The sequence below is a fragment of the Anthonomus grandis genome, chromosome 9 (genome assembly GCF_022605725.1).
Source record: "Anthonomus grandis grandis chromosome 9, icAntGran1.3, whole genome shotgun sequence".
Lineage (NCBI taxonomy): Eukaryota > Metazoa > Arthropoda > Insecta > Coleoptera > Curculionidae > Anthonomus > Anthonomus grandis.
In genome coordinates, this window is record NC_065554.1 from 23,013,638 (window position 1) to 23,027,868 (window position 14,231).

General features: G+C 30.7%; 1 protein-coding gene across 1 annotated transcript in view; it reads right to left on the reverse strand.

Annotated features, from left to right (window-relative positions):
- The window catches only part of LOC126740218 (5'-3' exoribonuclease 1), a 41,409-nt gene that overhangs the window by 25,918 nt on the left and 1,260 nt on the right, over nt 1-14,231 (reverse strand). The window contains exons 3-8 of the mRNA XM_050446153.1: nt 9,106-9,438; nt 8,928-9,048; nt 2,807-2,967; nt 2,617-2,751; nt 2,452-2,558; nt 2,198-2,390 (exon numbers count right to left, since the gene is read on the reverse strand). Of these exons, the coding sequence (XP_050302110.1) occupies nt 2,198-2,390; nt 2,452-2,558; nt 2,617-2,751; nt 2,807-2,967; nt 8,928-9,048; nt 9,106-9,438 (1,050 nt within the window). The remainder of the gene's footprint in view (nt 1-2,197; nt 2,391-2,451; nt 2,559-2,616; nt 2,752-2,806; nt 2,968-8,927; nt 9,049-9,105; nt 9,439-14,231) is intronic.

Here is a 14,231-nt window from a genome sequence, read left to right on the forward strand (position 1 = left end):
TATAATTTTGGCCACTTCTGTATATACCTCCCAGATAGTCTGATGATAGAACAAATTTGGGATGAATATCCTAATTCTAAGTTGTACATAGTAGGGGACTTTAATTTACCTGACGCACAATGGTCTAATGCTGAAAATAGATTAAAAGATGTCGAGCCAATAGTTTTTATAACCTGTACCAGAGGATTGATGTTCAGTCGTAACATATTTTTGGATTTATATGTACAAATGGTTGCTCTACAGACTATTTTAGATCTTTCGATCCAATTTTTGGTGACTCTATAATAAATCATACATACTTCATACTCCTATAGTTTTTAGTTAAAGAATACTAAAATAGATCAACTTAAAGTACAAGATTTTTATTAGTACAATATTTTTAACTATGGTATTCAATGTTTCGTTCCATAAAGAAATTAAATCATCCAGTTTTCTTTCTTACTTTCCTAGATATTTAAAACGATTAATTTCTCTTAAAAAAAAAAACAGACAAAAAATATTGTAGTTTCAGGAATGCCTCTGACTATTTGGAACTTAGTAAGGTAAAGTACTTTTGTAAATAAAAAATAAGCTCTATTAAAATGCCAAAAAATATGAGCCTTAAGAATGCCCTAACTACTGATAATCGGGATATCGTAGATTTTTTGCCGACCACTTTGCCACAGTCTTCTCAAATTCAAATGCAATATCTCCTGAAAAAACTTTACCACAAATTAATATTGACTGTCCAATAATAAGTATTTGAAAAGTTGGAGTCCTTGCCTGATGAGTTGATGATTGGTCCCGACAGTTTCGTTATCTCAGCCTTTGTGTAAATTACTTAACAGTCCACTGTGGTGTTGCCAACTATATGGAAAGAAAGCTTTATATCTCCTATATTTAAATCAGGAGAAAGAAATAATATTGAAAACTACAGAGCTGTGTCCATACTCTCTTAAATTCCAATAGTTTTTGATAGCTTAGTCTATAACTACTTAAATTGGCAATGTAAAGAATTAATAATCGATGAACAGCGTAGCTTTAGAGGTGGTCAATCTACAGTAAGAAATCTGCTCACTTACAACAATAAACTGACGGGTGTTTTGGAGAAGGGTATCAGGTTGATGGCATATATACCGACTTCTTCAAGGCACTTGACAGAGTAAAGCACTTGCTCTTGTTTAATAAATAAATGTCTAATGAATATAGATTTTTCTGATGGGTTTACAGGGAAATGGGTGCTTAGTTTTCTTTGTGATCGAAAGTTAATGGTAAAAATTGGTAATTTTTTCTCAAGAGTTATTGATGTACTCCGGAGTCCTCTCAGAGCGACCTTAAAGATTGTATAAACTTTGTTATTTAACTGTTAATTTTATTTATTATTTATTTGATTGTTAAACTTAAAGATTGTATAAAGATTGTATAAACCCAATTTTTTATTTTTGCTAATAATCTTAAAACTATTTTTGATACTTTTGAATGTTATGGATGTGGATTTACTTCAGACGGATTTAGATAGTTTGTCTAATTGATGTAAGTGTAGGTAACTTGTCGGATCTTAACCTTGATAATTGTTTCGAGATTTCCTTTAGTAAAAAGAAGAGTAAGATTCTATCGTCTTATTCAATAGATGGTCAGTATTTGCAAAATAAAGAAAAAGCTGAGGATTTGAGCATATTCTTTGATTCTGATGTAAATTTTAATGAACATATCAATTAGCAGTCAAATCAACGTGTATCGGGTTAGTCAGATCACAAGTGGAATATGCTTCAATCACTTGGACTGCACAGTATAATGCTTATGAGCCATTACTTAAAAGAATACAAAACACATTTTCGAGGTATTGTAATTATGGGTTTTATTTGAATCTCATTTCAGAACATGATTATTTTCTTATTTTAAACAAATTAAATTTGATTACCCTTGCAAAAGGACGAATTATGTACGACATTTCTCTAATTTATAAAATTTTAAATGGTATAGTATCTTGTCCATTATTACTTGACCATTAAAAAATGTTGTCATTTTCGTGTCAGTATTATGTACATAAATTTACTGTTATTAAGACTCTAAACTATTTTCATTGAATTAATTATTTATTTTTGATACATTTATATTTATGTAACCTAATTGTATTATATCTTGTTATTCTGTAATAACTTAAGAAAAATTAAAAATTAAAACTATGCCTACAAAATGTTAATAAAACGCTACGCACCTGCTCGTAGGGTTTAAAAGGCCTGCCCGGGTCGAAATCTATCTTAAAGTCGGTGAAGTGTTTAATGTCGGAAATATACGGGGCGTAATGGTGGGGATAGTACCAAGACCAGGAACAACAACCGTTGTAGTAGTAGTGCAAGTTCCACTGGATCGCTCTCACGTAGCCTTCGGCTTGTGCCCTTAAAACTTCCCTTGAAAGTAAAAAAAATATTTATAAAAAAATCATCAAAGGCCAAACGTTTTTCAACTCACGGTGTAACATTGGAATATTCTAGTTTATTCATGTAGTATTCTTTTTTATAGTTTTTAAATGCTAAGTCCTCCTCGTCGTCCTCGGATTCATAATCTGACTCAACATCCTAGTAAGTAAATAATTTATAGACAAATATATACACTGACATACTACCTACTACTTACTAACTCATCAGTGCTCCTAATCAAAGCTTCTAGGTCAGAATTTCGCGTTTTAGGAGCAACATTACCTTCAGGTTCCAGAGTTTCATACTCTGTACCATTTTCATTAGAAGCCCATTCTTCAAGGTCTCTTAGGGTCTAAAAGAAATAGTTTTATCCGATTTCTAGCCAGGAAAGATTTTCTGAATCTTACCGAGACTTTTGAATGTGCCGTCGTTTTTCTGCCAGTTTTGGCACTCATATATTCCAAATCCTCTCTGATTTCCTCGAAGTTTTCCAAATCGAAATTGGCCAGTTTTTGCATGAACTTTTCAAAACGTGACAGGTTTAATTCGCCTCCTTCATTAATATATCCTATAAAAACCATATAATTTATAAGGACAAATTATTTTATTTTTAAGGTGCCCTAAATAGTAAAACTGTATTGACACTCAAAATTACTGTTGGAATGGAACAAAATGTGCAAAATTTATGTTGTGTTCTTTGTCTTGTACTGATATGTTTACTGTAGAATGCTCTTTGTTTCTTTTCCTTTTCATTCAAAATTTATGATGATGCAACATCTGAATTTAAATAGATATTTAAATATACTATGCTCTGCTGATGATTTAACATATTTTAATATAATAGATAATTTAGTATTGGAAGTTCAAGAAATTTATGGAAGATTTAGGAGTGAATTTACTTTTAATTATCATACAGAATAAATTAGGAATAAATTGTTGAAAATTGAAGAATTTAAATTGCTGAGTTTTATTACTTGCGCTTATAAGGATTTTGATGGCATCTACACTACCGCTCAAAAGTATTTGCCCACATATGACTGTTTTAAAGGTATAACTAAAAATGAATATAAACAATACGTGTTTCAATTAATTAAATTTAAGAAAATCAAATTTTGGATTCATCCACATGTCCGCCTCGATTTTTAATAACAGCTTCACAGAGTTTCGGTAGTCTTCTAATTAATTTGTCCAAAGTTTCCTGAGGTATCTAGTGCCACTCTTCTTGGAAGATCCTCCACGAGTCTTCTTTTGCATGATTTTCGCACTCGTCTATCCAGTTTATCCCACAGTAATTCGATAGGATTGAGGTCCGGTGATTGTGGGGGCCATACCATAACTTTCAGAAGATGTTGCCTTTGTAATTGACCTAAATATTGCTTGCACAATTCCGACGTGTGCTTGGCGTGATTGTCATGTGGAAAGATGAAGTTTTCCCAAATTATTCGAGTACCAGAAGGAAGTACATTGTCACTTAAAATTGTTTTGTAACCCTCTTTTCGAAGAATTCCCTCTATTATAATTAGATCGCCCACTGCAGATCTTCCGAAACAACCCCACACCACCACCGTTTAACTGAGGCCATCGTACAGTTCTCAGCGACCCTTTCATTGGCCTAACGGCAAACAAAAACTCGCCTCTTCGTTCCAAAAACCTCGAATTTCGACTCGTCACTCCAGAGAACTTTCTTCCAGTCATCAATGGTCCATTCTTTGTGTGATTGGGCCCACTCAAGTCGTTTCTTCTTATTAACATCCTTCAATAGCGGTTTTGATACAGCTAAACGTCCTTTAAGACCAGCATTATAAAGTCGCCGTTTTACTGTCGAAACACTGACCGCTTTTTTACGCTCCTTGTTGATTTTTGCTGTGATTTCAGGGGCGGTAAGGCGTCTATTGCGTTTTTTATAATATTTAAATCCTCCTTTGAACTTGTTGCCTTTGGCCTTCCCGATCGAGGTTTGTTGCTAATAGTCCCTTCTCTGGTGATTTTCCTAACATTATAATCGACAGTCCGCCTTGGAATTCCCAAATCCGTCGAAATTTGACGGTTAGTCTTTCCAGCCTTATGAAGTCCAATGATAATACCTTTTGTTTCTACCGATAACTCTTTTGTTTTAGCCATTTTAAAGAATGTTGAAAAACCAGCAAAGAAACGGTGACAATTGTCAATAAGCAAGCGAAATTATTTACCAATGTTACACAAAATCAATTCTTGAAGACTAAACACCTTTAAATGTTTCAAATTTCATCGGAAACGAGCTGTAAACAGATTAGTTTTTTAGAAGAAGTGCATATTTTCACTACATTGTTTGTTATTTGCAAGACTATTTTTAAATACTCAGTGTTTTTCAACGAACCATAGTTGATAGGTATGCTGTTTAAGCATATATGCAATTTACAAAAGCGATACAATCTAAATATAGGTATAAAGATTTTTGTATCTAATTTAAAATATTAAAAAGAATACATGGTGGGCGAATGCTTTTGAGCGATAGTGTATGCTTGAAGGCTTTTTATTGAAAAATCATATCGATTTTGTAAATAAAAAATTTAGAGGTTTAATTTATAAAATGTACGAGTTGAAACAATACAAGTAGTTCCTTATACTCTATTAAGGAGGTTTTATCAAGCACTTGCTGAGTCCACTTTACTGCTTGGGGTGCTGCATGTAAAAGTGCCCTATCACCACTCTTATTACTCAAAGATTTATTGTTAAAACCATGTTGTTTAGTCATACGATGTATCCAATAGAACTAGTTTTTAAAGAGGCAGATTTACTAAATATAAGGCAGTGTTATATGTTAAAAATGTCATTTTAGAAAAAGAAAATTTCAGCATTTAATCATCACAATATAGAAACAAGATAATTTAAAAACAACATGCTTTTCACCATTCCAAAGGCTTGATTAGCTTCCACTAAAAGATACGTTTCATTTATCTTGGCAAAAATAACAACAGACAAAGTCTTTTATTTCTTACAGGCACTCCTGAAATAAGAATTCCAATATCTTAATTTTTAGTGCATCAATTTTAGTCATTTGTTCAAAAAATACTAAAAAAATCTGCAAAGTAGTCCATAAATTAATAATTTTTAAATTTTCAATATAAGAACCCAAGATATTCATTTGTCAATATCAGATAAAGTCTTTTGTTTCTTACAGGCACTCCTGGAATAAGAATTCCATTATGTTGACTTGTAGTGCATCGATTTTAAGGTGTTAATTCCGTAATCCTCAATTTACTGTGTTAATACTGTAATCACACTAACAATTAATTAATTTTTTTTATATTGTCGTTTCTATCCTTTTACTTAAAGTTCACACACAAATTTAAATCAATTGCAGTCCCGAATTAAAGATAAGACATTATGTAAAACAACGTGGGTTCTTCTTTTTTTCTTATTTTTTTCAATAAAATAAATAAAATTTATATTTTGTATTATGAGCATCCTGGTATGTTGGAAAAAATAAGAGAAAATTTGTGAATAAATATTAATTGAGAATCCCATCTCAACAATTCTTATCATGCAGCTTTTTCTAAAGAACTAAACAGTAGAAGAGATATGCTGGATGTTTGTACCCTTTTTACATTTGTTAGTCGTTTTGCAAAGTCATCTGAGCTTTTTTTATTAATTTGTCTAAATGGGCAATAAAGAACAAATAGAAACAATAAAGTCTTTTAGTTCTTCTTATGTTCTGTCTGAAGTTTTACTTAGGGATGCGCCGAATCATCGATTCGGCTTCGGTATTCGTCCGCTTCTGCCGATTTTTTAACTATTCCAAGGAGTTCCAAGGAAAATCTGCGATCAAAAAGTTAAAACAGCCAACAATTGCTGATTCTCTACAGTCACGTACTAAATGGGAAATTGACGATCACCATGCAAAACCTATTCATTATGCAATAGGTGAAATGATTGCTTTAGATAATTTACCTTATTCTATTGTAACTAATTTGGGTTTTCAAAGATTGATGTTCAAAGTTGCGCCTCAATATACCTTACCCGGCAGAAAATATTGTTCCTAACATTTATGACCGCTTAGTGACAGTGATAAAAAAACAGTTTATTAAATGTAGACTCTTTATCTTTAACATCTGATCTATGGACTTGCTCTCACACAAATGAGAGTTTTATTAGTTTCACGGGCCATTGGTTTGATTCTGACTTTAAATATAATCATGTGGTGTTAAACTGTAAACATTTTCCTGGAAGTCATACTGGTGAGTCAATAAAAAATGTATTCTTTGATATGTTAAATATGTGGAATATAAACATTTCCAAAGTTCATTTGATGGTACGAGATAATGGTGCTAATATTGTAAAGGGCTGTAACGATGCTGGAATCCCTAGTGTGTCATGTTTTATTCATACCCTTCAATTAGTGATTACCCAAACTATAGACACTCAAAGATCTGTTTTGGATTTAATAGCAACTTGCAAAAAAATGGTGGGACATTTTAACCATTCATCTGCCGCACGTACAAAATTAAAAGAAATTCAAACAGAGTTAAATATACCAGGTAATAAGTTAATTCAAGATGTCCCAACTAGGTGGAATTCCACCTTTTTAATGATCAAAAGAATATATGAGCAAAAAAGAGCTTTAACTGTCTATGCAGCCGATCATAATGTGGATAATTTAACATCAAACCAGTGGGTGTTATTAGAATCATTAATAAATCTTCGACAACCATTCGAAGAGATTACAAAAAAAAAAGAGTTCGAATGAAGCGTTGATATCGGAAGTTTTGCCAACTGTTGTTACGTTGAAAAAATACTTTTACTTAGTTAATACTTAAAAATTTTTTGGGGTTGGAACAATGAAGCAAATCGTTTTTGATCAAATTTCAAAGAGATTCGATGTTTTATTTAAAAATAAATTCTTTATAATTTCAACTATATTAGACCCTAGGTTTAAGTTAGCATTTTTTCAAAGTGATAATCTTGAAAATTATAAACAGTTTATAATAGATGAGTATGAGCATTATTTTTCAGTACAAGGACAATCAACTAACTCTGACGATGATGATATCCCATTATCGAGAATTCAACAAACAGTATATTTAGAAAATAATTTATCTGATAAAACTAGTGAAGAAGTAGGATCATCCCAAAGTAAATTATGGCAATGTTTTGACGAAATTGCAGCTAGTTCTGCAACCAAAACACCCAACAAAAATAGCATTAAAGATGAATTTGAAATGTACCTGTCTTTACCTTTAATTAATAGAACCGAGAATCCAACTACTTGGTGGAAAGACCGAAAAACAGTTTTTCCTAAATTAGTTCAGATACTTTTAAAATTTCTTACAGCCTCTGCTTCTAGTGTATATAGTCAAAGGTCCTTTTCGGAAGCAGGTAATATTTATGATGAAACTAGAAGCAGACTACTTCCAAAAAATGCGGAAAAGTTGCTGTTCATCCACCATAATTTACCTCTTGTAAATTTCCAGTACTGAAAAATAATGCTCTTTTTCATGTTTTCAGTGCGTTTTTGTTTTTTTTTTTAATTTTTTTTTGGACTATGTTTTTTAGCTTTTATGAGAGTTATTTTTTTGTTTGTTATAAATATATCGAAGTAACATTTCCTATATTTGGGTTTTTAATGTGATGTTTTTGTTAATAAATGTTTAAGAGTCATGTTTATAATGGCATTATTCTTTTTTATTCTTCCCTCTTGCTTAACAAATTTAATGTTCGCTCAATAGCTTTAATAACAATTCGGCCGAATCATTGCAAAATTTAAACAGACTCGGTATTCGGCCGAATCTAAAAAATTACGCTTCGGCGCATCCCTAGTTTTACTCTGTTGTTGTGTTTTTCAGACTACTTAATTCCTTTTTTTTTTGTAATTTTCTCTTAATAATAGGAATCCATCAGTCTTTTCCACATAGGCCAGCAGAAAACAAGCCTATATGAGTTCAAACATATTTTTGAGTTATTACCATGTGACAGAAATGATTAATTCAGGCAATTATTGCACAATGTAAGCCCAGATTAATAAAAAAAATCTTATGACAAAATGCATCAGTCAATGTAACCCTAATTTATTAACAGCAATTTTCGTTTCATAACAGACATGACAGAATAGATTAGTCTATGTAAGCCTAATTTATTGATAGAAATTGTATTTTTATATCAGGGATGCCTGTTCTCTTTAAAAAAAAGCTGACTTTCTTGGAATTATTAAGCCCTAATCAATAGAAAAACAAGGTTTTTTGAAACAAAACCAACCATTAAAGAAAAAAGATATGAAAACGTTCATAAACTAGATTTGTGAACCTAAATTAATGTGAAACTGGGAACCAGAATTTAAATTATAATTTAGAGTGAAAGTATGATTCAGACCGGCATTTTTACTGCCATTATCTTGTTGGGGCAAGAATCTGTTTATTAAACACCTACAAATTTTAATGCTATTTCTTGCATGTACTGAACTACTCCAAGGAAGAATTTTAAACACTAATTTAACTCATATTCGTAACATACTTATTAATAAACAAACCTAAAACATATTTTAATTGAACTTACCATCCAAAGTTGGCAACACTTCCATATAAGCTTTATATAATATTGGCAAGGCACCATTGGCGATATGTAAGTTGGGTAAGTGTGGAATAAAATCATTACCCACCAGAAATCCCATTAAAACCTAGCAACAAAGCCCACTAAGCACAGAAATTTATTTAATAATAGTCAATAATCTTACCCAGTCATCAATAATATTTTCCAAGTCAAACTCAAACTTTGTAAGTTTATCTTTCAATGGGGAAAACTCCATTTCAAGGTACTCCCTCATAAGAGAAAGATGTAGTAAAAAAAATGTGATCTCTTCAGGCACAGACTGTCTTTTCGTGGATTTTTTCCCAAATTTCACTTCTTCCCTCAAAAGACTGAAGTGGGGTTCATGTGTGCATAGTCCTAACATAATGAGATCTGCGTCCAGCCCATAAAGGCAATGCCTGGTATTTGGATCATATCCTGGTTGAGACCTTATATATCTTATATAGTCCATTATTTTATGTTCTCCCTCTCCTGGAGTCTAAAGAAGTACACAAATTAGACTGTTTTGATTATGGAATTGCAACTTTAGAGTTTCCTGTTATATGAACACAATAAAATTAAATAGTTGTAGTTATAACTATGAAAAACAATTATTATAAATAGAAGTAACTATAACTAAGCTAACTATTAACTAAGACTAGTATACTACATTATAAAAGCTCTACTCCAGTAATGAATGTAATACAGATAATGTGAGAGAAACTAAGATTTTCTTGGCATTATTAAGAGCAAACAGGTCAATGTTACTACTACCAAATTGCAATATTCCAACTTTTTTCTAAACAGACAACACTCAGTAAAATCAATATAAAATACATTTATATCCAATACATAAGTTGATTATGGAAACAATGAATACCAAATTGGTTTCAAAGTTAGTAAACTTTATATTAGCAGTTTTAATGTAATAAATTTCTCTGCCAGGCAGGAAAGTATATAGTCCATTTGCTGAGAGCAAAAGGTACAAAATTAACCCAGTTGACTCAAAAGAATCTTATTTTTTGTTTATTATTTTTTAATCAGAACATGCAACAAAAAGTTATAAACAATTTATTTGTTTGAATGCAAATAACTTGAAAATTATTGGTCATATTGAAAAAATGTTGCTTGTAAAATTTGCCAAAAAAATATATGTCAGGTATATACCGAATTCTTCCAATGTATCTTCTCCCATATGCAGCTATTCTAAATCATTTTTTTAATGTGCAACTTTATTATAATGCAATTAACATTGAAAACAACTGTTTGACTAAGTGGGACTTAATTAAAATACTAAAAATCTTAACCATTAAAAGGCATTCAATATTCTAAGCTAAAAATAGAATTATACCATGTAATGAAATTACACTCGTACTCTACAGAAATAGTCATTATGCAGTTATTCTTATTTATTTCATTCAAGAGGTTGTAACTTGAAATACATTGCAAATTTCAGTACATACCTAAGAAACTTTTTTTTTCCTAACTTACTGGGGAATAAAGGGAGGCCAAGATGGTCTAGGCTTATGGGCAATAAAATATTTTACCAATTACCATATGAAGTAGTCTTTGAATGTATTTTTTTATAGAAAACATATTTTATTTAAAAGAATTCTTTGAATATTTTCAAAAATTATTTAGTCTGTAGAAACTTTGTTGCCCAGTGCCTATATACAGGGTGTTTCAAATATCAATGATAAGCCAAAAATAGGAAATAGACCAGGTTCTCAGGGTTTCCCAGTTCTCTCATCTTGAGTAGTTTTAAAATTATAGGCATTCATAGAAAACCAAAAAAAAAATTGACACCTCCTGTTGATCTTCTTAGTACTGTGTTTATAAATTTTTGAATTTCTTAACAATTTTTTTATTGTAACCCTGAATAACTCATATATTCCCCCAATTTAAATTTACCTACTTTACGGAAAACAATAATTAATAAAAAGTGAGAAATTAAAATTAAGAAAAAGTGTACACTAATCCAATTCACAAAGTCGTATCAGGAATGGAGGCAGACAATTTGAACATTAGATGTAACTTAAGTAAAGTTTTATTTTGACTACAATTATTAACTTAGCTTAGAGTAGCAGCATACATTTGACTATGTACTAAAAAAATTACACCCCTATTGAACCAATAATCTAGTAAGTATCTTACCATTTTGAAATCTAGATTAGACACAGCAACTGTTGAAATCAAGGTGAACACAGTGAAGTAATTTTCTTTTTCAGGTCAGTTAGTTAAAGTTGGGAAATGATGATCAAAAGCAGTGGCGAAGCATGAGCTTTTTTTTCGGGTAGACAAACAATCAAAATCATTAATTAGAAAAAAATGTGTATTAAATATAATTCACTTTAATGAAATAGAGAAGCGCATGAATTAACTTAAAGAGAAAAATTATGTAGTGATATGAAAAAGAAAAAAATAATTGCTACTAGCATAAAAAGATAGATAGATAAAAATAAGTGCTACTTACAAAAAAACACAACTAAAATACAATTGCCAATATCGAACAGTCGTTCATCCCCCACCAAATGCCAAATGCAGATTCATCAAAACAAAACAAAACTGAAGATGTATTGCGGCCGACCAGATCAAGCGTGTTCATAAACAACAACCCTCAACAGCATAATAAAATAGCTGGTCGACTTCGATAGACAAAAGCTTGAATGTCTTTCCCGCGAGTAAATTTTGCATACGTAATGCTGATGCGGTCGGACCTCTGTAGCCTGCTTAATGCGTATTTGGTTCCATTAGATGCTCCAAATTTCGGAAGACAAATATCAATATGTCTTCCTGGGGCTAGTATACATTAATTGGGTGTCAGCCCTGTATTTTAATCTTAATCGGGCGCCTTCGGCTTAATCATGTTTAGATATTTATTTATTTATTTACGGAATCCATTTACAAAAGTGTTACATAGCATACCCATACAAACATATATATATTCAGATACAAAACTATCTATAAATCAATGAAAGGTGTAGATGAGTTAATTAATTAAAGCCCCTATGAAATAATATTCTTTAACTGGCCCGTAAAAGATGTAATCCTAGAGTCAAAAAAGCTTATCTGTCCTGACAGACCATTAGCACTTCGAGCCATTCATGTAATTGATTTATTAATTCCATAATTGGTATGGTGGAATGGAACTGAAAATATTTCTGATTGTCTATTCAATCTGGAAGGCACCCTAAGTTTAAAAAGAGACAATGACACAGGACAATCTATAGTAGCATTTAAAACCTTATGCATAAAACATAAGTCGAGTAATGTTCTTCGTGACTCTAATGTGGGTAAGTTCAGGTTATCACTGACCCACTGATAGTAATACTCCTGTCTCCTGTAACCACATCTAAAAGCCGATACTATATAATAATAGTAAGGATAGCGACTACGTTCTGTGTAAATTTTTTTTTTTTTTATTTTAATTCAACAATTACATGAAATAATTATGTGATAAATTAATGACAAATAACTGGATAATTATGGGTAGGCAGTGTCTACCTTGTTTACTTGTACACCTCGCCACTGGTCAAAGACACAATTTTCAACACAAGTTGAGCAAAAATCTGATAATTTCTTAAAAATGTGAACAGTTGGGTTTGAATTTAGTTTTGTAATTTATTGAAGGGTTGGTTATTCAGGGATACATTGGAAAAAATGAAAAAATTCAAAAATTTGTAACCACAGTACTAAAAAGATCAACAGGGGGTGTCAATTTTTTTTTGATATCTATGAATGCCTATAATTTTAAAAGTACTCAAGATAGATCTTTTCAATATTTTTTTTGAATCCCTGAGCACTTGGTCTATTGCCTGTTTTTGGCTTATCATTAATTTTTGGGATGCCCTGTATGAATATATAAATGTGTATGTGTGTGTGTGTGTCTGAAATTAAGTATTTTAGCTTATTTTATTATGTATTATCTTTTTATTTTACTATGTACTTCATATAAATTTTTTATTTCTCAAATTATTTATATATCTGTAAAAAATAATAGGGTGGTAAAAAGAATAAACAGCGTGGTAAATTTCTTGAGTGTTAAATTTAACACTATGAAGTATACTATGTAGTATTTTTTAACACTTAAAGAAGACTTTAAATTGACTTAAAGTTATTTTTCTTTTTTTGCATGTTATATTAACACTATTAAAATACTTCGCGCTGTACTAAAATATTTTTATATTTTTATTTGGTAAAAAAAATGCGTCCAGTGTAAAATATACCCTTAAAACTGGTTAAATTAAGACTAAACGTGTGCGTGATTCACTGCTACAAGTCGTGAAATTACCAACCCTGTGTCTCTCTACTTTCTTGACGTTTCGACCCTGAACCTGACCTGTTTGATCTCGTCTCCGCGTCGTTAATGTCATTTAGTGTTTAGTTTAGTTTGGATTTTTGTTTGAGTTATAAAGGTAAGCGTGCTCCGAGGCTTTTCAAAAAACAGATTTTTTTATAGTGCCAAAGTACATCTTAGCTTAAAAATAACATTTTTTGCAGCTTATGGAATTAAGCGACAGAGATTTATGTATAAGCCATACGTGCCATAAGCCATAAGTGTTTTTTTCATCTGTATAAGATCTACTCTTGTTATAAGGTTAAATTTGATCTCCAATTATTATTTTTTAAGGTTTTATATTTCAAAATATGGGTTCCTATATATTTTTGTTGCAGAATATATATTTTTTATGTTTGTTATATTATTCATTAATAGATAATGTCTAAGAAATTGATTGCTATGCTTTTTATTTGTATTTGTCCTAAAAAGAAATTGCTCTCCTTTCTTGGAACAACTTTTTTGATTTAATCGTTTGAATACGAAGTTTTGCGTTTTTTTTTATTTTTATCAAATATATACAGACTAACCGAAATAGTTGTAATATGTAATAATTGGGGTGATAAATTCGAAAAGGAACCAGGCGCCAAATAATTACTTTTTAACTTGTTAATTAGTATTTGTTCAAATGAATAGTTTAAAACTCTTCCTTAATAATCTTTAATATATGTACCAAAGATTATTTAGAAATAGTTTCAAGCTTTTATTTAAAGAAATAAATACTTTAAATATTTTTTTTGTAAATTAAAAATTGTGCTTGGTTCTTTTTCGGCTAACACACTCCAATTATAAAAAAAATACACTAAAAAAAATTACTTTTAACCCCCCGAAATAAAGGAAAATATATTTTATTTAAAGTATAAATTACCACCTAAATAGATTCTTTATTACACTAATAAAAATAATTTTAACCCTAGGTAAGTTAAATTTACCATTTTTTATAACTCAATTAACCA